The 24091-nt window shown below is 35.9% G+C and overlaps 1 protein-coding gene across 4 annotated transcripts in view; it reads right to left on the reverse strand.

Annotated features, from left to right (window-relative positions):
• Positions 1-23296, reverse strand: part of ZFYVE9 (zinc finger FYVE-type containing 9) — a 40774-nt gene extending 17478 nt beyond the window's left edge. For 2 of the 4 annotated variants that reach the window (XM_058174947.1, XM_058174951.1), the window contains exons 1-7: positions 23165-23296; positions 20748-20851; positions 8444-10509; positions 7171-7270; positions 4948-5124; positions 4362-4531; positions 1314-1437 (exon numbers count right to left, since the gene is read on the reverse strand). In XM_058174947.1, the coding sequence (XP_058030930.1) occupies positions 1314-1437; positions 4362-4531; positions 4948-5124; positions 7171-7270; positions 8444-10509; positions 20748-20817 (2707 nt within the window). In that variant the 5' untranslated portion in view covers positions 20818-20851; positions 23165-23296. Of the gene's footprint in view, positions 1-1313; positions 1438-4361; positions 4532-4947; positions 5125-7170; positions 7271-8443; positions 10510-20747; positions 20852-21526; positions 21891-23154 lie in introns of those variants that run through there. The other 2 variants (XM_058174949.1, XM_058174950.1) reach the window with 2 other exon arrangements.
• Between the last annotated feature and the right edge of the window lie 795 nt (positions 23297-24091).

Consider the following 24091-nt stretch of genomic DNA (forward strand, 5'->3'; position numbering starts at 1 on the left):
ATATTAGAAATAGAAATTCAGGCTATCAAATTCAACTCCATTCTCTGGGTGAGGAATCCAAAATAAAGCATCTGTACCAAATGTCTATCCAGATTTTCCTGAACACCTGATTGAAATCTACAGAAAGGTAAATCTACAGAAAGCTCTTTTCTTTTTCTCCTGTTGTTTATATGACCCTATTGGGTGTGCACTAGTGGAGATTTGGAGTATGTCTCTTCAATAAACATCTTTTTTTATAAAAAACATCTAGTTTCTACTATGAATTAGCATTATATTTATGTTATTGCAATAAGCTTTGTGTTGGACTATCTTTGTATTAGAATAGACTTTAGATAGAAGTAGCATAACTTGAGACTGGTCATTTGGGCCTCAAGTGAGAAATGGGTTGATGTGTTTGATGATCCATCACTTTGTTTTCTTGGTTGTCCACACTGCTTTCAGAAGTTGCCAACATCAAAGTTCAAAGGCATCAATAATCTTCCTATTCTGCTTTTTTAAATTCCAATTTTTGCTGTTTGCTGAATGGCGGATTGCGACTGGAATATACAGAATGTAACAGTCTTGAAAATGTGCAGTCTCTCACATTTAAGGTTTTGCAAGTAACGAAAAACTTTAGTGCTAGATTATACCTGGAACAATTCTCTTTATCTTTAGATCTCTTTAGAAAGTTTCCTCAGGAAGACTTCCCGATTCTATTATGACCTATATATAGTCAGCTGCTGATTATGCAGAAGGGAGCCTTCTCTATGAGAATACTCTCCCACCTGGGAATCATGAAGTATCAACTATGATGACTTTAAATATGTATGCATGTGTGCTTTGGGTTTTAAATATTTACCTTTAACTGTTTAATTAATGCCTTCTTAATTAAAACTGTCCTACAACATTGGCATGAGAAACATAAATAGATGACATTTCTAAAATATCTGGATCTGAAAAACTATGATAAGCAAAATCCCAAGAGCTATGAAAACAGTATGTTTGAGGAGTATTAGAATACTTTAAACAATTATAAGTTATCACAGAAATTGGTGCTATGCTCATTAACAAAGATATCTTGTTTTGCAATTGTCTTATTTTTTATACTCAATGAACATTTCCATATTCCCCATTAATTTCTAGTACATTAACCAATATAGTGTTACCACAGAACTCTCACTTGTATAAAACAAATAACACCTCATTAGTCATAACCTTATCCACCACTAATTAAAAGATAATCTGAGCTTTGAAGAAAGTTCTGCATTATAGTATTAAGTTCCATTCTATATAATATTGCATTTTTCACTTACACACTAGCATTCATCACTCACCTCCTTTTACCCCAGTAGAGATGAGAATTGGAGGAAGCCCGTCTTCTGGAATAAGATTCATTGCACTGCCAACTGGACTTCCAACCTGAGTTATATTTCTTGAAAATGCAAGTGCATTTTCAGTCTAAAAGATATAACAAAAACCATTGTCTAATATATATTTAGTCAAGATCTAATCACCTCACATTATGACTGGACCTGCCCTTGAAGACCACTCAGAACTGGCCCAGAATGCAAAGTGCAGGCAGGGATGAGCATGCCATAATATGCCCATGTAACAGCTTCAACAAGTTAGCCTGGTTATCTGTATGCTTCCAGGTGCAGTCATGGTTTTGGTCATAACCTATAAAACCTTGTTTGTCAGAGGGCCTGGTTACTTAAGGGATCATCTATCTTCCATGGTATCAGCCTGGTCTGTTTGATCCAAGAGAGTTGGAACCCTTCAAATCCCTTTAATTAAACTATTTTATTTATCGAGGGCCCAGATACACACCTTCTTTGTCATCTTGCTTGCCCTCTGGAACAAGATTCAGCCTGATATCTATGTAACTCCCACCTTGCTGGCATTCTGAAATGCCTTTTCCCCCCAGACCTTGGATAAGGATTCTTTGGGTCTCTGTGTGTGGGTATAGCATAGCTAATCAGATCCATCATCATTTTTGTTGGATATTTTTAGAATTACAGTATTCTGTTTTTATTCTGTTGGTTTTATTGCATGTTGCCCAGAGTCAATTGGAATTTGGTGATGTTTATATCAGATAATTTAAATAATAACTATTTAATATTATTAAATAATTTAATTTAAATTAAATTAAATTAAATTAAATTAAGTAAAACTTAATCTGATCTTCACTTTACAAACAAAGGTACAAAAACTGCAGTAAGACCTTATGTAAGAGAAGCAAGACACCTAGTATTCATATATATCTATATCTGACAGAATCATCTTCCTTATACATGGATACAAAAACAATTTATTTCTACAATATATACAAAACATGAGTTAGAGTTCCCATGAATGTTAAACTGAAAGAATGGAAGTCATTTTCTTTAATTTCTCATTCCCATCTGTTTCAATTCTACCAAGATTAAATGGCTGTGACTGCACTGACCACCCAGATCTGGGGATATTCCATCTTTCACCATGGATGAATGAATGAATGAATGAATATTTTAATTTGTATACCGCCCTTCTCCCGAAGGACTCAGGGCGGTGAACAGGCAGATAAAATACAGATACACACAATAGTTAAAAACATCCCTTAAAAAACTAATTTAAATTTGCCCAAATGTTAAAATAACACACTCCCCCATAAAATTACAAAACTTTAAAAACCCATCAAATTCAATTAAAATTCAAAGATAAAAATCAAGCTAGTCCAGCCATGCGAAATAAATAAGTTTTAAGTTCGCAGCGAAAGGTCCTAAGGTCAGGTAATTGTCGAAGTCCGAGGGGAAGTTCGTTCCACAGGGTCGGAGCCCCCACAGAGAAGGCCCTCCCCCTGGGGGCCGCCAGTCGACACTGTTTGGCTGACGGCACCCTGAGGAGTCCCTCTCTGTGGGAGCGCACCGGACGATGGGAGATAGAGGCCGGCAGTAGACGGTCCCGTAGATAGCCCGGTCCTAAGCCATGGAGCGCTTTAAAGGTGGTAACCAATACCTTGAAGCGCACCCGGAAAACAACAGGTAGCCAGTGCAGTCTGCGCAGGATAGGTGTTATGTGGGAGCTCCGAACCGCTCCCTCAATAACCTGCGCAGCCGCGTTCTGAACTAGCTGAAGTCTCCGGGTGCTCTTCAAGGGGAGCCCCATGTAGAGAGCATTGCAGTAGTCCAGGCGAGAGGTAACGAGAGCATGAGTGACTGTGCATAAGGCATCCCGGTCCAGGAAGGGACGCAACTGGCGGATCAGGCGAACCTGATAAAAAGCTCTCCTGGAGACGGTCGCCAAATGATCTTCAAAGGACAACCGACCATCCAGGAGCACGCCCAAGTTGCGTACCTTCTCCATCGGGGCCAATGACTCACCCCCGACAGACAGCTGCATCTGCAGCTGACTGTACCGAGGTGCCGGCATCCACAGCCACTCCGTCTTAGAGGGATTAAGTTTGAGCCTGTAGCACTTCTCCCTTCAAGGATGATATGCAATCTGAGGGACTTCTGTGACTCACAACTCCTGCTTCACAAGCAGTGTCAGACAGTAGTAAGGAAAACCTTTGCACAACTCCATCTGGTGTACCAGCTATCTTGTTTCCAGGATCAGTGATCACTCATGCTCTAGTCAGCTCAGGGACTGACAATTCAATGTGCTTTACATGGGGCTACCTTGAAGACCACCCAAAAACTTCAACTGTTCTAGAATACAGTGGCACAAACAGTAATGAATATACCTCCGTATGTCCATGTAACACCTCTGTTTTGCAAGCTGCACCACTTGTTGGTTTGCTTCTTGCTGCAATTTAAGGTGCCAGTTAGTACTCCCAAATGGCATAAGGCCAGGTTATTTGAGTAATTACCTGTTTCCCATAATATCTACTCAGCTGAGGTAGAGTGCAGAGTTGGCACACTCCAGGTTCCTTCAATTAAACAATGTCATTTATGAAGATACTGGAAGCGCAACTTCTCTGCAGTAGTGTCTGCTCTTATCCAAAGATCCAGATGGCCTTTACCTTCTATTGTTTAAAAGAGCCACAAAGACATAGCTCACTCAGGTCACACCTCTCACTCTATCGTGCTTGTCATCTTCTTTTAGCATTATCTTTTATTGATTTGTTATAAGCCACACAGAGTCACGTAGCCTGTTTTACTATTTTTATTGTTGTTGTCATCTGCTGCTCAGGTGTGCTCAAGTTACGTACTATTAACCATGTTTGGGGGGGATTTCAGGGGGGGTGCTTTTCAGTCTAGAAGCACAGTCTGTTTCTAGTCTAGTGCCTTAACTGCTACATCAAACAGGCTCTATGCTGTATGTAAGGAAATCTAATGCATTCTCTTTCCCATGTCATTTGAATAGCACAATATAGTATATAATAAAGAAGGACAGTCATTCACCTCTTCCGTCAAAGTGTTGTTGCTTATGGGCTTGCTTGGATCATGTGATACTGCAAGTGCTCCAGTGGAACTTGTTCCAGACACTGTTAATTTGGCTGCATCAGCAACTTCACCATTGGGTAAGATCCCATCAGCAAACCAAACACGTCTTTGTTCTCTAGGCTGACTCACTACAGAGAAAGATGAGATTAGCTTAATGAAAGAAATATATGCACAAGGAGAAATGAAGCTAAGTGCAAAACAGTGATACAGAAATATATTTTCTAATGCAATCTGAACAATATTTGTAAGTGTTCCAAGATCACAATTAATCAAACATCACAAATTTGAATTGCACCCCAGGTAGGTTATGCAGATATGTTTTCGTTATCTCTCACACATACGTAAGATGACTATACAACTCCATGAGATCAGTCGTCACCTAGATTTCATGGTTTAAAGAAGAGGCATAATTTATTTGCTGAGAAAACTCATAATCCAAGGTTAGCTTGAAATCAGATATTTTTGGCCTAAGCTAAATTCTATGCGGTGATTAAAATTAATAACAGGACTGACCAGGGAGGCATACATTGTCAAGGATCCATACCTTCAGTGCCCGGATGCTTTAAGACTCCCACTGGGACCATAACAGTAGGCGGTGGAGAATTCAGCACTCCAGAAGCCTGGACTTGCTGCAAGGGAGGAATGGTAGAACAGTATTCAGCAGGATTGTTAGGATTGGGGCTCGGACTAGGGGCGCTCAGCAAATTCTCCAGGCTTTGAGCTAAGAAAAGATAAAAATACAAAAAAAAGGTAACTGTTATCAAGTAATAACAATTATTGATGAAATTTAACAGGTCATTTTTTTCCTTTTATTAGAAATACAGAGGTATGTTAGCCTAACAAAATGTGAACTCATTAGCCATAGGAACTAAAGTTAAGGCAAACAAATCAAGAAAGTGTGTAAGTTAAAGGAGTTAAGTATTTCAGATTATCCTTATGGAATCATTAGCACCATGAAACTAGGAACACAGAGCCAAGGCTACTAATAACAGATTTTTAACAGCAATTTTGCTAGATTTTTCAAAAAACATTTGCTGAATTATGATTAAAATTGTCCTTATGTAGTAAAGATTGTTACAAGATTTTTTTTTTTCAATATTTATACAGAAAAGCCAGACATCCAAAAGCTGATAGAGCAGAGGAGCATAACCTGAGGTGGGACAACACTAAAAATTGCACTACGTATACACAGAATTATTAAGTATACACAGAGAATATTCCACAGACTGGAAGCTACCACAGAGAAGGTGTGCGATTTCATCTCTATTTCAGGTCCCTCAAATTTTAGAAGGCATTCTATAGATGAGTAAATTTGGTTATGGTCTGGCATTGCCTGATATAGTCCAATACCATACTAATAGTAACAGGAAACAACTAGCCTTTTGAACAGAATTTACAACCTACTGGCATTAAACATAACAACTTAATATTAAAGATGTAATTCAACAGTGTTTGTAGGTGTTTGGCTGCCTCATTTAATACCAGCTGTAGCTAACTTCCAGATAATCTCCTAAGGCAGCCCCACATACAGCACACGGCAGTAATCCAATCAGATAGGCATTAGCGCATGCATGACTGATATCAGTCATGCATTAAGTGTCATTATGTTTTAACTTAATGAATTAATATGAAATGAATTATGCTATGCACATTTAAATGTTTATATTTTTAAACTTACAAAACTATATTTGAGGAGATCTAGAAATTTCAGCTACAAGTTCAGAGAGTCAAAATAGCGGTACCTGGCCTTCAGAATGTGTACTTTGTGATAAATATTTTTCATTTTTGACAAACAGGGAAGATCTTTCATTTAGCAAGTCAAAGTAGGTTTCTACAACTGACAGCTAGATCTGTAAATATGTGGATCCAATCCATTTTACTATAGGCCAACATATATGACAAGCACTATAGAAAATACATACCCATTGCACTATTCCTTTTCTGGGTAAGCACCGTTATGGAAAGTGCAGAAAATGAATAAGAAGCAATGAGCAAAAGAAGTTAAAGGTAGGAGAGAAAAGAAAAGCAAATAAAGCTAAATCTAGCTTACACCACAATCATTTAATATACCTCTCCATTCCTTCCCATCCATGCAAAATATTTTGGCTTCTATTATGTCTATATATTTTCTGTACTGCATTTTGTTCTTTAAACTTTTCATCTCTTTCTTTCTGAGGAACTTCAACCAACTACACCTTTCTCAGTCTTTTCTCTTCTCAACTCATTCACTTTTGCTTTTTCTTGTGTGGCTGTGTGATGTGATCTTCATTCACCACTCTGCGTGATCACTTCCTCTTATATTCAATCCAAATTCATTGAATACCCACTCAGTTTTGATCACGGTTTTTTGTTTTACCATACATACTTCTTATGCCATTCACAAGCTTTCAATTTACCTTTGTTTCTCCTGACATATCCAACTTCTATAAAGCAGACAGAAACATGCTCTTATACCCAACCATTTTCACCTATTTTGATAAAAATATTATCATGGCAACACACTACACACTAGCCACTATCTTTATTTCTATCCTTTATGCTACATATCAGTTTCAGACAGTGGTAAGTACTCTGGTAATTCAATAGGGCATACTAGACACTAGAATTATTACTGGTATCATTCTGAAAATAGCTTTCTCATTAAAATTATGTCCAATTTGAAAATAAATTACATTGGATTGCACAACAGCTCTCACTCATACATTAGAAAGGCTCCATTAACCACAAACTAATGAAACTTGAGTATTGTTTCAAGTATATTACTTACCATTCATAAGTACCGAATGGCAAATTACACATACTCTGGCTTCCTTTCTATCCATATATAGCAATTTGCATTTCAGACTACAGCACGCTGCACAGAAAACCTTAAGTAAAATAAGAAAAATATATTTACATTACATATATCTAAAATCATTTGGACAGAACTCTCTGTCTGAATTTCCAACACAAGCATGTTCTAGTTTTTTTTCTATAGAATGAAACAAAATTGCTTAATGATCATGTAAAAAGATTATATATTATATTATACATTATATATATTATATGTTATAGATGTTTCAGACTGAACAATTTTCTAACAAAATTTTCCCCCACAGCAATAACTCAAATCAGATTAAAAAAATAGTGATCGGCCCAAACTCCTCCAAGAGCTTTCATAACAGAGAATGGACTTGCTCTGGAAACAGCTGTCTTGAACAAAGCTTTTCATTCAATTGTATTCTTGAGAAAATATTTTTAAAACAATTATCATATTATCATCAATATATTGTTGACTTGAAATAAACTTGAAAAATTTTGTTCTAACTGCCAATTCAGTCTTGTTTGCTGCCATTACCCCAGGATCACACAAGTTGTTAGGTGAGGGCCTCACTTTATCATAATGTGGAAACAAGTGCGAGTTCCAGGCAAGCAGCCCAACAGGCAAGAGCAATAGAACAGGTGGTTAAGTACCATCAGTGGACACCATGGGCAGGTGCTATGGAGGCAGATTTAGCTGCTTAGGAGTATAGACAGATGGGTGGATGCATGGGTGAGTGAAAAGGTGGCGGGACCAGTAGGCATGACTTCTGACCTCCTGTCAGTTTCCCTATTAACTTTGCTTGTGGGAAATCAGCAGAGAAAGTAACAAATGGCAATCAAATGATTGCAGCATAGGGTGTTGCAACTATCATAATTGTGAACTGATTGCCAAGTGCCCTTATTGTAATCACATGACCGCAGGAAAAATGCAATGGCTGCAACTTTGAGGAACGGTCATAAATCCTGCTCATTCAGTGCTTTTGTAACTTTGAACAGTCACTGAATAGTCGTAACCAGAGGACTACCTATACTAACACAAATAAATATCATATTAAAGAAATTGTGCATATTTTTTAAAAAAAAATAATTACCTGTATTAAAAAACTTTCAGCAATTTGAATACAATGTATTGTTGAAAATAACACCAAAAACATTCAGAAACCCGAATCCTAGAATTGGCTATTGTAACTCTAGGCCTCCCATTATTTATAAGATATTCCAATTAAACATAAGCCTACCTTTCCACAGGCTCGGCAATGGTGCCTTCTTTTAGTGAATGTAAATCTGGCCTCACATTTCATACAGTTTGGTGCTTGAGAATCTGGGACCCAAACTGGAGCAACTTCACCCAAAGTAGTAAATGGCTTTCTTGTATGAACACCCGACTGGCCGGCTCCAAGATCATTGTCAGGGCTATCTGAGGCTGTTGCAAGGCACAAACTATTGGAAATCACAGAATCATAGTCATCGGCATGCTCACCACTGGCATCTGTGACCAGAGCATTCTGTACTGTTTCATCAGCATATATATTTGTTGCTACATTTTCGCTTTTTTTAATTTTTTCACTTATATCGTTTTTATTTTTACTATTCCCACCACAGTTTGGAGGAACCAAGTCATTTTGTAAATGATCCAATAATGGCTTTGGAATCTGTAGTGTAAGATTTGTAGGCTGTTTTGGTCGGGCACCACCAAAAGGAATACTGAGAGATTGTAAATGAGCTGCTGATTTTACTGATGCTTCGGTTGATTCAGAGGGAATATGACTGCAGAGATTATGCAAACATTTTTTTCTCATTTGGTCACCAGAGCAGTTCGAAGTGAGTCCACTTCTTTCTGTGGCTTCATTTCCTCTTTGTTCATAAACATTACTATAGCATTCTGATTTGCTCTCTTCTATCTCTTTTTCCTCCGTCACAGAGTCTTCCTTGGAGGGCAAAGTCTTTGGAATATGAGCAATAACTGAGTTCTGTATTCCATAGGAATCACAATAATTGGGCAGCCCACTTGACAATGATGTCCCAGTGACATCAGTTGGACTGGAATTTTCAAGCTCATTTATAGACGACCCTTTTAAATCAGTGTCTATTTCTAACATGCCATCACTGTTACCTGCAATGATACTACATATTTGCTGCTGTGCTTCATTTTCTGTGTTTATTTGTTCTCCCATCTCATTTTGTGGAGTCAGTTCTTCACCTGTCACCTCTTGGCAGTCTGATGATTGAGCAGCCGTGCTGGATAATTTTTTATCGTATTTGCCAGCTTCATTTTCAATAGCAATAACATCTTGAGAGATTAAATATCCACCAGAAGGTTCACAATCATTGTCACTTTCTAGTACATTCAACTTACATATTGTAGACAACTCGGCTATCCCTGACTGAACTTTTGAGGCCATCTGCTCTGTTATGGAAGTCTTAAAGGAAAAGCTATCATTGTGTGTATTAGGTGAAGAACTTTTGGTTTCCAGTTCTGTTTTCTGAGAAACTACATCAGTGTTTAAATCTTCAACTGATGCATTTTGTTCTTGCACTTTAATGCTTGGGTCAAATGGCCTCTGAAAGGGAATTATAATCCCCGATGCAGTAGTTTGCAAGAAGTGATTATCTTTATTTGCATTATCAATGTTCTCCTTTAACAAGGAAGAGTCACTGGATGAGCAATTTGAAGCAGCAGCAGCAGCAATATCATGGTTAATAGAATCTTCACTTGCATTCAGACTCATTGCTAGTACTGGTTCTTTTTCAGTATCTGTATCTTTTTCAACAGACCCATTTACAGTAATATGAAGATGATTGGTTTGTTGGACTTCATTATCCAGTGTAAAGCTAACAGTTTCCATTGAAGGGGGGCTGCTGTAACTTTTACAACCCAGCAAATCATTTTGTAATGCTTTTTTGTCACAGTTATGCATGACTGCTACAACTAGAACATTTTGTTCTTCGGGTAAACAGTCTATACTGCCACATTTTTTTCCTTCATCATCAGCAGAGTGACACTGAATATTTTGATTGCTATTTCTCATAACCAACTGATCATCTGTTGCTGCCTGGTCATCAATCCACATGTTTGTGTTTTCTTGGCTCATATTAGGATTTTGGCCATTAAAACAGTAAGCCCCTCCTCCTATAGATGTAGTGGCTATATGTGATAGGGAAAAGGATTTCAATTTCTCTGGACACTTAGAAAGGGTTGATTCATTTACATTGGCTAGAGCTGGATTTAAAGTCAGCCGATGAGGAGGAGCATCTAGGATCTGACTCCACTTTGCTTCCAACAATGTAGGTGAAATAGCTTCATCTAACAAAAAAAAAAATAGTTGAAATTAATTTGCGTTAAATTTAATGCAGACATTAAAATTTACAAAATAGAATAGAAATAAATAGGATTAGAAAATGGAAATAAAAACCCCGTTACCATAATAACAAGAGTTGGAAGGGACCATGGAGGTCTTCTAGTCCAACCCCCTGCTCAGACAGAAAATCCTATACCATTTATCTGAAATGGTATAGGATTTCCTGTCTGAGCAGGGGGTTGGATTAGAAGACCTCCATGGTCCCTTCCAACTCTTGTTATTCTGTTCTATTAAATAACTTGTACACATTTAACTTGTTTCACATCAAAGGTACACAACATTCCTTTTTATCAAAGCAACAGAGAAATGTCCAGCAATACTAAAAATAAATTTCAGCAGTTAAAATTGAAATTAAAATTCAGTTAAAATTCTTTTTTTTCCACAAAATGAATGACAGCTTTAATTAAAGTTATCTTTCATTCTCTTATTTCATTAACAAAATATCTTCCAAAGGCATTATAAAAATTGGAATAGTTATTGCTGAATTCTACACATCTGGAAAAAAGGTAGTGAGCCATGCTACTTTCATCCATATAACTATCTTTAATGACATAGTAAATGTAAAGACAGAAGCAGCAAAAGATGCATCTGGTCATATAGTTCTGCTTTCCTATTTTCTAACAGTTCTCCTTATAATATGTGTCTTTTCAAGCTGCTGTTGTGCTCTCTATTACTCTCATACATAGCCATTAGAAACAGAGTGTGTTTGTGTCTGGATGGAAAACCTTTAACATTACAACAAAAAGAAAATTAATCAATTGGCTCATGTGTTATAATACAGCTACCACATTCCAATTACTAAGAAACAACCATTTCCACTCCATTACTCTATGTCAGGGATAGGGGACAATGGCCCCTTTACCTCTTGTGGACTTCAACTCCCAGAATTCCTGAGCTAGCCATGTTCAGGAATTCTTGGAGCCATGCTGGCTCAGGAATTCTGGGAGTCGAAGTCCACAGGACATAAAGGGGCCATCGTTCCCCAACCCCTGCTCTATAAGATACACTGAGAGCTTATGCACGGAAGACAAATTCCTTGTGTGTCCAATCACACTTGGCCAATAAAGAATTCTATTCTATTCTATTCTATTCTATTCTATTCTATTCTATTCTATTCTATTCTATTCTATTCTATTCTATTCTATTCTATTCTATTCTACTCTACTCTATTCTACTCTATTCAAAAATTCATCAGTCAAATTAGTGAATAAACATTATTCCCAAAATGACAGCTAAAATAAATACCAGATGCTGTATTTTTCTCTTAACTGCTATTTATTAATGTACAAAATCTTCTGTCATATTGGTCACTAGTTTATATATCCTTAAAATACTAATTCACAAACAATAGTTTTAACAATAGTTATTAATCTTGATTCCTACATAGAATCTCTAAATTAGGAGACAGTTATCCACTTAATTTCTGCTCTTGGGAAGCAAAATTAGAAGCAGGTTATTATTATTATTTTTCTGGGCAAATTTTTTTTATTTTCCACAATAATTCCCACAATTTAACCAGTGTACAGTACAATCACTTATCCAACAATCGATCCTATACTCAGATTATGCTCAATCAGGCCTGCTTGGTCGCCATTCCCTTCCTTAATCCTTCCTACCCTTCTCATCCTTCTTCTACTTTCCCCACCATCCTCTCCTCGCTTTCCTACTTCCCCTCCTCTTTCCCACTTCTCACTTCCATCCTTTCTAACCCTCTATCTTCCGCTCCTTCTCCTCCTCCTATCCTTTCTTCTCCCTCCCTTCTTTCCTACCTACCTACCTGCCTACCTACTTTCTTCCTTCTTTACTCCTCTTTCTTTACCCTTTCCCTACCGGAATGGTTACCGAACAGCCCTGACTTTACGCCATTCCAACTTGTTTAATTCTGCCATTATTCCTGTACAATGGCAATCAATTTATAATCTTCCCCTTCCCCCCCATTTCCCCCCTCCCCCCCGAGACTTCCCAGAACAGAATACAGGGTATAGTAACTAACAAACATAATCTAAAATATAACATCAAACATATTCCATTTCACACCATCACACTATCAATTCTCTTCTTTCTTAAACTCTAATACATAGTAATTCCTAACTTCACTGAAAAAGTAATTGGTATTTTTTAATCTGATACTTATTTTGAATATAATCAATCCACTTTTTCCATTCCAAAATATATTTTTCTTGTGTATAGTCTTTCAAGTAGGCAGAAATTTTTGCCATTTCTGCTAAATTTGATACTTTACTAATCCATTCTCCAATTGTAGGTAAGTCTTCTTTCTTCCAATATTGTGCAATCAATAGTCTTGCAGCAGTTATTAAATTCAAAATCAGTTTTGTCTCTATAACAGTGCAATCTGGAATTATTCCTAATAAAAAGAACTGTGGAACAAACTTGATCTTCTTTTTCAAAATGTTCTGCATAATCCACCATATTTTAATCCAAAAAGCTTTAACTTTTTTGCAAGTTCACCATATATGATAATAAGTAGCATCCTCACAATCACATCTCCAACATTTTGCTTTCACATTTGGATACATACATGGCAATTTTTTCTAGTTCTCTCTGATGTGTATTCATATTTTTAATTATCATTTTTGTCTTCTGTTGATTCACTTTAAACCCAGATACCTTACTATACTGAGCAATTGTCTCCTTTAGATATACGGCTGAATGTATTGGTTGAGATAAAGTAACAACCAGATCATCTGCAAACGCTCTTAACTTATAATCTTGATTTTTAATTCTAATTCCTTTTATTCGATCTAAACCACGTTAAATATTATTACTCAATAATATTTCCAAAGTTAGAATGAATAATAATGGTGACAAGGGACATCCTTGTCTAGTCCCTTTCTCAATCTTGAAGGATTCTGTTAATCCACCATTTACTATTATTTGAGCTGTTTGCTTTCGATATATAGCCTTAATTGCTTGAATAAAATAATCCCCAAATTGCATTTTTTCTATTACTTTAAACAAAAACTGCCAATCCAATCTATCAAAAGCTTTTTCCGCATCCAAAAAGAAGAGTGCTGCTGAGACCTGGCTGTTTCTTTCCAAATATTCAAGTAAATTTACAATTTGTCTCATATTATATATCATTTGTCTCCCCTTAATAAATCCTGTTTGATCATTATGTATTAATTGAGTCATCAGTGGCATCAATCTATTTGCTAATATCTTAGCAAATATCTTATAATCAGTTTTTAAAAGCGATATTGGCCTATAATTCTCTGGTTTAACACCATCTCGATCTTCTTTAGGTATCAGTGAAATAAAAGCTGTCCTTTGTATTCTATTGAATAACTCCTTAAGTGGTACAATCATCTCATTTTGTAAATTTTTATAATAAGTAGTTGTCAAACCATCTGTACCTGGTGCTTTATTCGCTTTAAGCTGCTTAATTGCAAACACTATTTCCTCTGAAGAAATTAATTGATTCAACTCTTCCCTTTGATCTACTGTAATTTCTAAGATACCGTGGTCCTGTAAATATCTATCTATATCTTTATCATTAATCACATCTCTAGCATATAACTTAGTATAATATTCTAAAAAGGCTTTTTAAATCAAGTTTTGCTGATATACTTCCTTACCTCTATATTCTATTTTATCAATTATATGACGTTTCTGTTTCTTTCTTAATAAATATGCTAACCACCTTCCAGGTTTATTAGTATTATTAAACAAATTATGCTTTGCATATTGTAAATTAGCTGCCAACTAATCAGCCATTAACATATTAAATTGACCTCTTAATATATTTATTGACTCTTTTATTTTACTATCTCCTGGGTTACATACCAATAACTGCTCCTTCCTTTTAATTTCCTCTTCTAATTCTTTTCGCTTTTTCTGCAATCTATTTCTATATTTATTATTCATATCCAATAAAATTCCCCTCATATAAGCCTTGCTGGTGTCCCAAACTATCTCTATAGGTGTCCCCTTATCCATATTCAAAGAAAAAAAATCCTTCATTTGAGTTTTACATTCATTTACATTTTGTTCATATTTAAACAAATTCTCATTCATCCTCCACGACCTCCTGGCCTCCTTTTCCCGATCTAGCTCAATCCAAACCGGACTATGATCAGACAAAGTTCTAGAGCAAATTTTTGTCTTCTTCACTCTGAAAAATAAATCATTAGTAATTAAAATAAAATCAATCCTAGAAAATGATTGATGTCTATCAGAAAAAAATGTAAAATCTCTCTCTTTTTCATTGCGTTCTCGTCATACATCTCTCAGTTCTAAATCTTCCATCAAATCAAAGAAGGCCTTTGGCAGTTTTACACGATTGGAAATATTTCTAAGACTTCTTTTATCTTTCTGAATATCCATCACTCCATTCCAATCACCCATTAATATATGAGTTTTATAATCCCAAGATGTTATTCTTTTATGTAAAAACTTATAAAATTTTTCTTGTTGATTTGGTGCATAAACTCCTATTAAAAGTATCTTTCTCCCCTCCAATAAAAGTTCAATGGCAATATATCTTCCTTGATTATCCGCCTCAATTAATGTTGCAGATAAATTACTCTTTATATAAACAACTAATCCATTTTCTTTTCTGTAGAAGATGCAACAAAATGTATTTCCAATTTTGAATTTATCAAATATTTCTGGTCTAATGTTCTAATATGTGTTTCTTGTAAACATACAATGTCATTTTTAAATTGCTTCAAATAATGAAATATCTTTCTTCTCTTTTGTGGTGAGTTTAATCCATTTACATTCCAAGATAAAAGTCTAATTGCCATTATCAGCAATCGGAAACTTTTGAAGCACCAGCCGCAAATCATATCTTTCTTTGGGCCTTGCTCCTCCCACTGTTTCCGTCTTGGTAGTAGCAGATTGAGCCTGTTGAGCCTTTTCTTCTTGTTCCTTGCGTTTGACAGCCGCTCTTGTCATCCTTGGCTCTTTTGGAATCTCTGATCCCATCTTAGACACATCCAACACTTGTAAAAGGTCTTCTTCCATTACTATCACTTCTTTTTCTTTAATTTCGCCTTCCTTTCTCCTACCATCCGGAGATGGTAGACTTCCAGCTTTGAGGACATAAGCATAAAACTCTCGTGCTTTACTGACTGTATTAAGACGATGTGCTTTCCGACTTCCGGGTGGTGCCACCTTTCTCGCTGGATGCTAATTTATGGCACTCCGCACTGAATATGGTAAAAGCCGGTGAAAACAGCAACGAACAGCTGTTCCCGGCTTCAATTTCCCTTTCTGGTTGAAAGAGAGAGAAAGAGCAAGGGGGGGATAGTGGTAGATTCCCCTAGGGGCTTTGTTTTTGTTATGCAAAGTCCCGAAAGGTCGAATCCCTTTTAATCCTCTCTTAATCTCCAGTATTCACTGCACTCCTGCAAAAGCAGGAAAAGAGGAAGGTGTCCACTTCTGCTAACAACTGATTTCTTTTTGTGGATTTCTAAAAGCAGACGGAAGAAGCATGAGTGAACAATTATTGGTTTGCAAGTATTTTTGATTTCCTGACTTCCACCTAAAAAGAGAATTCCCCCCCCCTTCTTTTAATTGTTTAAAATGGCATCTGAGAGCAACTGAAAGCAGAGCGATACATCAAAGGGAGCCTTGCTGTGGAATCGAAACTGAATGGAGATTTTATCTTATTGTGTTGTACTGTGGATTGTTGGATTATATTACGTTGTTTAAGTATTTTACAAGGGGATTCTCAGCAGGAACTTTGTCATGAAGGTTCTTTCAGAAGAATGGAATCGTGACTTTATACAGGATTACACAGAAAATATGTATTTAATTATTCAAAAATACGAATTGATAAAAAATGGGGACGTTTTCAATGAGAGCTTGGAGGAAATTAACCAGTGCAACCACTTGGAAAATGGAATGGAGGAGATGCAAACAAAAGTGGATAAATATGAAGATATGATCGTGAATAAACAAGTTGATGTAAAGTTTTCTTAAATAGTTTGGATGAAATGCCTGAATTTGTGCTACAGGAGGCTGTCTCCCAAACCGAAAAAACTCACAGGGTTAATGTTTTCCAAGAGTTCTCTTTTTGGACTGATGGAATATACGGCAGTAATTCGTGGATTCCTGGACATAAGGAACTACTAGGAAATATGGTGACTGACTTTTCAAAAGGAGTAATGAAGGAAAGACAGAGATTAATGCATCAAAAAAATGGCAAGAGACAAAAGTATTATCCTTGAAACAAGGTTTTCTTGAAATATTAATAGACAAAAATATTAGTGTCCCGGAAAGACAATTTGTGAGGAAGATCTGGAAGAAATGGGTTGATTATATGTTTTATATCTATCATAAAAGACTAGATATTTGGATCTATACTGGATTTTGATGAGGAAGGACTAAAGTTGAATAGATATTGTAATTTTATAATGTGTTGCACTGAATTTTAAATAGAATATTCTCAAAAGATTTTATGTAAGAAAGACCCGGGGGGAAAATTATATGGTTATAGAAGCTATAAGGGAGATATTTTTTGAATTGGATTGGATTTTTATGCTTTAGTTGGTTTTAAATACTTTAGGATTAATTTGTTCTATTGATATATATATTTTATTACTGTTAATTGTTAATTTTTTTATTATTATTTTTTATTTTCTGAATGATTTTGGTTATGTTAGGAGGAAGTCAGAGCTAGAGGGGAAAATTGGTATAATAGTTTTGGGGGGAAATTTTCTTAGCATATGTTTGTTTTATTTTTAACTATACCTTGTGCTTGTTCCAGGAAGTCAGGGGGGAGGGGGGAGGGTATTAGTGAAGGGAGGGGGGTTGGGGGAAAAATTTTTTTTTGTAAAACTTTTTGAATTAAAAAAAAAACAAAGACGATATGCTTTCCCTTCATAGTAAACTATTATACCAGTTGGGATGTCCCATCTGTACTCCATCTGACGTTTTTTAAGTTCGTTCACCAAAAAAGCAAATTCCTTCCTACCTCTCAACATTTTCGGGGGAATTTCCTTTAGTATTAAAATATCTTGGCCAGCCGTTTGAATCTTGTCTCCTTTAAAAGAAGCTTGTAAAATCTCATTTCTCACTGTTCTAGTAGTAAAATAAATGACAATGTCTCTCGGAAGATTTCTTTGTCTTGCTATCCAGGAATTCACACGATAAATTTTGTCAATAAAAAAACCCACATCTGCTGGCTAAACTACCAAAATCTCCGCAAAGGCCTCAGAAAAAATTTGCTTCAAATTCTCTTGTCTATTCTCTTGTAGACCCCGTGTTCTTAAAGCAAATTCCATATCTCTATATTGCACCAAAACAATTTCATCATCAACTTTATCCATTTTACTTTGAGCTACCTCAATCTTATTTTCCAATTTTAAATTAACTTTCTTTATTTCTTCTACTTCTTGCTCCAATAAAATCACATTTGATGCCAGACCCTGTACTGCTGACACCAAACCTTCCTTGACTTCTTTATTTCCAATTTGAATTTCTAACATCTGTTTTTTCATCTCTGACATTTCTTCTATAATTAATTTAAACTTATCTTCTATCTGAGAGGTTTGCAAATTCATAGCATCATTAAGAGATTCTTTCATAAAATCTTTCAAATTATCCTGAAGTGCTTCCAAATTTAGTGATTTTGTATCTGCTGTATGTGCTGGAGAAACTCCCGGTGTTAATGTTCCTGGGATTTTTGTTACAGTTGTCTTTAATTGTTTTGCTGCCATCTCTTAAAATTTCTCTTTAACTTAATGTTACGTATAAATCTTCTAAGTCTTTTAAAGAAACAGTCTCAATGTCTCTTCCCCCCTCTCATTACAATGTTTCAAAAAATCTCCAGCAGTTCTTCAGCAATAAACAGCAAACAGTGAGAACTGTAACACTTTCGTTTTCAACTGATTAGCTCATTGAAGAACAGCCGCCCTTTTCGCTTTGAAGTCAACTCCAAAACTTAAAAAAAAAATAACAGGGAATTGATTTAATTACTTGCTTTTATAGTTAGAGCTCTCCTATTTCTGTTCAGTCCGGTATTTTCTTCTTTAAGCTAAAATCGGTCCCGGCAGTTGGTCGTGACAATTAGGTCTGCCGAAGCAGGAAAAAAGCCTCAGATCTGGAGCGCTTTGAAGTTCTGAGGGGGCTTAACCCTTCGAGCCCCCTGGTGTCTTCCAGGAGTTCTAGGGAACCTCTACCTCTGCCTCTTTTGCTCACCTCCTCTTCTTCGCCTGAAGAGGGGGAATTTCAAACCGCTGGGCAGCTGATTGTCGCTGTCTTAGTGGTCCAACACAATCCAGAGGTTGGTGATCAAACAGATCACCTCCATTGCCAACGGAGCCAACCCGGAAGTCTCAAGCAGGTTATTATTTTTGTCTACTTGTACCGTAGGTTCTTAGAGGTGTATAGTTAGTCCAGCCTTGGAAACAGAATTATGAATATGATCAATGTCTGATGTGATCTATCAAGATTTTAATTATTTGTTTGCTTAATAGTTTTGAAGTTACAAACCTCCATGTAAGGGAGTTGAAGATATAAGAAATAAAGATATAAAGGATATACAGTACCACAAAGTTATTAGATCTGTAAAATTACCATTCCTATTCACCTCAAGTTCTTTATTACAGAGCTCACAACAGCTTAAATTATTCTGATTTTATTAATTATATTGATTATATTGTACATGGCCCAGAGCTCCCAGCAAGATGGATAGTTAAGAAATGTGATAAATAAATAAACAAACAAATAACTAAATAACTAAATAATAAATAACTAAATAACAAATAAATAAATAATAAATAAATAATGGATGGATGGATGGATGGATGGACGGATGGACAGATGAATTTTTTAAAGTGCATTTTAAAGCCTAGTTCCCCTAAGACAATTTTAAGATCACCAAAATCTTTCTAAACAGTCACAAAGCCAATGGTTTAAAACCATAATTATAGCACAAGAAAACTGCAATTTCAAACGAAAATGGAAACCATTTACAAAAAAATAATCTGGAAAAGATGAACTATGAAGGCCTCCTGCTGAGATAAAAAAAATGGGAAGCAGCTCCAACTCAGCTATATGTAAGACAAAAAGCCTAAATCAATCATAGGCATAAATTAATTAGGAATTTAAAGTTAAAATGCCCTGTGAAATCTTAATATATCCTGGTGCTATATAAACATCCAGAACACTGCTAATGCTTTGTATCTTTGCTTAATAGTAAAAACACATATACACCTATTTTAACAAAGATGTTTTCTTCTTTCCTAAGCATGTGGGTTGTTCTTATATTTTGAATATTTCTAAGCAATATAGTTAGTAGCTAACTATCCTCAAAGAGATGAAAAGGTCTACTGAGCCCAAATAACTGTAATTTGAAGGATCCCAACAGAAAATTGCTAACATTGAGCATATACAATAAAAGCAAGACTATCGCAACCACTATTTCCATCAAATGATTTTTTAAAACAGACAAAAAATTTAAATGTCACAACTATTCTTTGCTTTTATTCTGGGATCTAAATGAAGGACCAGTGCAAACAATTGATAGAGGCCTTGAGCCCTTCTGCCTATAACTGGTATGCATGTCCCATCAAATTGCTTTCTATGGGTCTCCAAGCCCTTGACATCATAGCTTCCCCATACAAAACGATTTCTACAATTTTATCTATAGTTATATAATTCAAAGGGATTGCCACAAGGAGGAAAAAGAAGGGAGGTCCACTGATACGAGATTTAATATGCAAACTTACAGAAGATTCAACCCCAGTCTTATCTTATCAGGAGGCAGTGGAATTAGCAATCTATGATCATAAATGCTAGAAGCAGGACATCTTTCTGTATTAGGTACGCTTAAGTGTATACTTAATACTAAAGTAAATTGTGAACTTGAATAACAAGAGGAACTGGTTAGAAAGATGGTTCTTTATAGCAGAAGTATATCCATTATCTTTGAGCTATAACCATTTAATATTTTATTTGTTCTAGTTATCGGCAAGATGCAGATTTATATAATTTTCAATTTTTCTTGTTCAGTGAATAAGGGAACACAATTCATATGAGATTAAAAATTTTAAAACAATTGTGTTTCTTCCTAATAAAATGTTAAATTACCCAGTGCTGTTTTCTTTTTAATTTTCTCCAGCAAATGGACAGATGAATACAGTGGATAGTAAATATAGGCAAACACTAGACCTAAATTCAGTTTATGTCTCCAGTCCTAACAAAAGTTGTTCACCTTCATTTTGTTCAAATTCATCTAAAACCTTATCAAGGTTATAAGCCTCTGTCTGGAAATAGTTCTCCATTTGGCAGGAACGTCATCCAGAATCTTGTTTGAACCTATGAAGTAGACAGTTATGAAAATTTAGGACAGTATTTGTAGATTACCAAGATCCAAATACATTTCCTTTAAATATCAAGACTTTTTTTCAACAGTTCAAAAACATCACATGATGAAATTCTATTATTGTTCATAATAACCACAGGAATAGTAAAAAAAATTAGTAAAAAACTTCCAGACTAAGCTATACTTAAGTCTGGGAGTTTGAAAGGGAAGATACGTAGGGAAGGAAAAAATGGGAGTATGTACATTTATGGGAATAAAAAGATATGAGAGCGAGTACGAAGGGTTATTTCAGGCTATATTTCTCTTTAGCATAATAGACAAATACATCTGTAAAGGAATGTGAGTGAAAGCTAGAAAAAATGGTCATGAGTAAATAAATTAATCAGATGACCAACAAGAAAAAGAGAAGACAGAATGGTGACGGAATGATAGTTGGAGATTTGGCCCCCAACTATCCTAAATATGCAATCCTCTAATATGTCTCCTGAAATTTTACTTCCCAGCCTTTTAAACAAAATTCTCTAATACTAGTTTAATATATAAGATACAAATTTATTTCCTAAAATTCAATTAGTTTAGTTTAGAGCTGGTGCAGTGGTTAAGATGCAGTATTGCAAGCTACGTTTTTTGACTGCCAGCTGCCAGCAGTTTTGCAGTCTGATTCTCACCGGCTCAAGGTTGATCAGCCTTCCATCCTTCCAAGGTTGGTAAAATGAGGACCCAGATTGTTGGGGGCAATATGCCGACTCTGTACACCACTTAGAGAAGGCTGTAAAGCACTGTGAAGCGGTATATAAGTCTAAGTGCTATTGTTATCTTCACTGCAAACCTTAATGAAAATGCTTTCAGAGAAAATAACATCAAAGTGGTCAATTTTGAAAAATGCATCTAACTATGCTTTTATTTCACTTTACTGATTATAAAAGGGCTGGCAGCACACCATCACCTATGAATAATATACGAGATCAAATATTTCCCAGGATTTTTTCAGAACTGCTAAGTAAAGCAAGATAAAAACATTTTCAGTTTGTTATCTTTCCTAGGTGGGAATGTTAATGTTTCAGCAGTTTGTGTGACAGTTTACATCACAATGATTTTTATTTTTATTTTTATTTACTTTTAAGAGCTCAAGCTTGTCTCAGAGTTTCACAAGTATGATTCTGGGCAGTTCACAACAATAAAACAATAGAAAAAAAATCACAAGAGCATATAACTAATCTAAAACCATAAATAAAAATTCAATAAGACATATTCAGAGTCATATCCGCTTAATATAGCCAAAGGTTCACCACCAGGCATGATAGCACAGCCAAGTCTTTAAACCCTTCCTAAAGGCCAGAGAAGGTGCCATTTTAAGTATTAGGGGAAATGATGTTCCAAAGGGCAGCTGCCCTGGCAGAAAAGGCTCCTTTCCTGGGTCCCATCAGGGACATTCCTTAGTTGATGGGACCTATGACATGCCTCTCCTGCTGGATCAGATGAGATAGTACAATAGATATAATCATGAAGACACAGTATATCAAATATCATCGTGCCATGCCATGTAAAGTTTTATAGGTCAATATTAACACCTTAAATTGCTCCTGGAAGCATATTGGTAGTCAATGCAGCTCACAGAGCAGAGGTGTAAAGTACACTGCTTGAGGAGTGCATATAACTGCCTGCTCCACTGAACTTTGCACTAGCTTCAGCTTCCAGGTGCTCCTCAGAGGCAACTCCATGTAAAGCATGTTACAATAATTTATCTGGGGGGTATCCAGTGCATTTTAAAATTGCTATACAGGTTGTCCTCAACTTACAACCACATTTGGAACTATAACTTCAATCGCTAAGTGATATGATTGTTAAATGAGTCATTACATGACTGCACATGAGTTTACCTTTTTGCCATGGTTGTTAAGAGAATGTCACAGTTATTAATCAAGTCAAACTTCCCCCATTGACTTGGCTTGTTGGAAGCTGGCTAGGAAGTTTGTAAATTGTGATCATGTAATCCCAGGATGCTGCAACTGTTGTAAATATATGCAAAACTGCAAAGTGTCGCAATCGTGATCATGGGGACCCCGTGACGGGTTGTAAGTGCAAAGACCAGTTGTAAGTTACTTTCTTCACCATTTTTAATTAAAATAATCAAGAAATAGTCATAAGTCAGGGATTACCCATAAATTCTATCAACTTTAGTGAAGCTTATTTTTTAAAAGAACTCTAACGTTGCCATATCAGAAAAATATCAAAGCTATAAATACATGAATTATGAAAAAATAGACCTAAAATTTCAAGGTACAGTATCACTTACCATGCCTTACCTTTAATCTTATATAAGCATCAAGAAACAACTCAGGCATTGCCTATCCATCACATATACTGCAAAGTCAGGTAGTTCAGTTGACTCTCTGTGCTGTGCTTGATCCTAAAAATGAAACAGCCACCACATATAAGGTTTCATGCAGAAAACAGAAATATAGCTAATATGCCGACTCTGTACACCACTTAGAGAAGGCTGTAAAGCACTGTGAAGCGGTATATAAGTCTAAGTGCTATTGTTATCTTCACTGCAAACCTTAATGAAAATGCTTTCAGAGAAAATAACATCAAAGTGGTCAATTTTGAAAAATGCATCTAACTATGCTTTTATTTCACTTTACTGATTATAAAAGGGCTGGCAGCACACCATCACCTATGAATAATATACGAGATCAAATATTTCCCAGGATTTTTTCAGAACTGCTAAGTAAAGCAAGATAAAAACATTTTCAGTTTGTTATCTTTCCTAGGTGGGAATGTTAATGTTTCAGCAGTTTGTGTGACAGTTTACATCACAATGATTTTTATTTTTATTTTTATTTACTTTTAAGAGCTCAAGCTTGTCTCAGAGTTTCACAAGTATGATTCTGGGCAGTTCACAACAATAAAACAATAGAAAAAAAAATCACAAGAGCATATAACTAATCTAAAACCATAATTAAAAATTCAATAAGACATATTCAGAGTCATATCCGTTTAATATAGCCAAAGGTTCACCACCAGGCATGATAGCACAGCCAAGTCTTTAAACCCTTCCTAAAGGCCAGAAGAGAAAGTGCCAATTTAAGTACTATGGGAAATGATGTTCCAAAGGGCAGCTGCCCTGGCAGAAAAGGCTCCTTTCCTGGGTCCCATCAGGGACATTCCTTAGTTGATGGGACCTATGACATGCCTCTCCTGCTGGATCAGATGAGATAGTACAATAGATA

This window comes from Ahaetulla prasina, chromosome 3 (assembly GCF_028640845.1).
Source record: "Ahaetulla prasina isolate Xishuangbanna chromosome 3, ASM2864084v1, whole genome shotgun sequence".
NCBI classification, from domain to species: domain Eukaryota; kingdom Metazoa; phylum Chordata; class Lepidosauria; order Squamata; family Colubridae; genus Ahaetulla; species Ahaetulla prasina.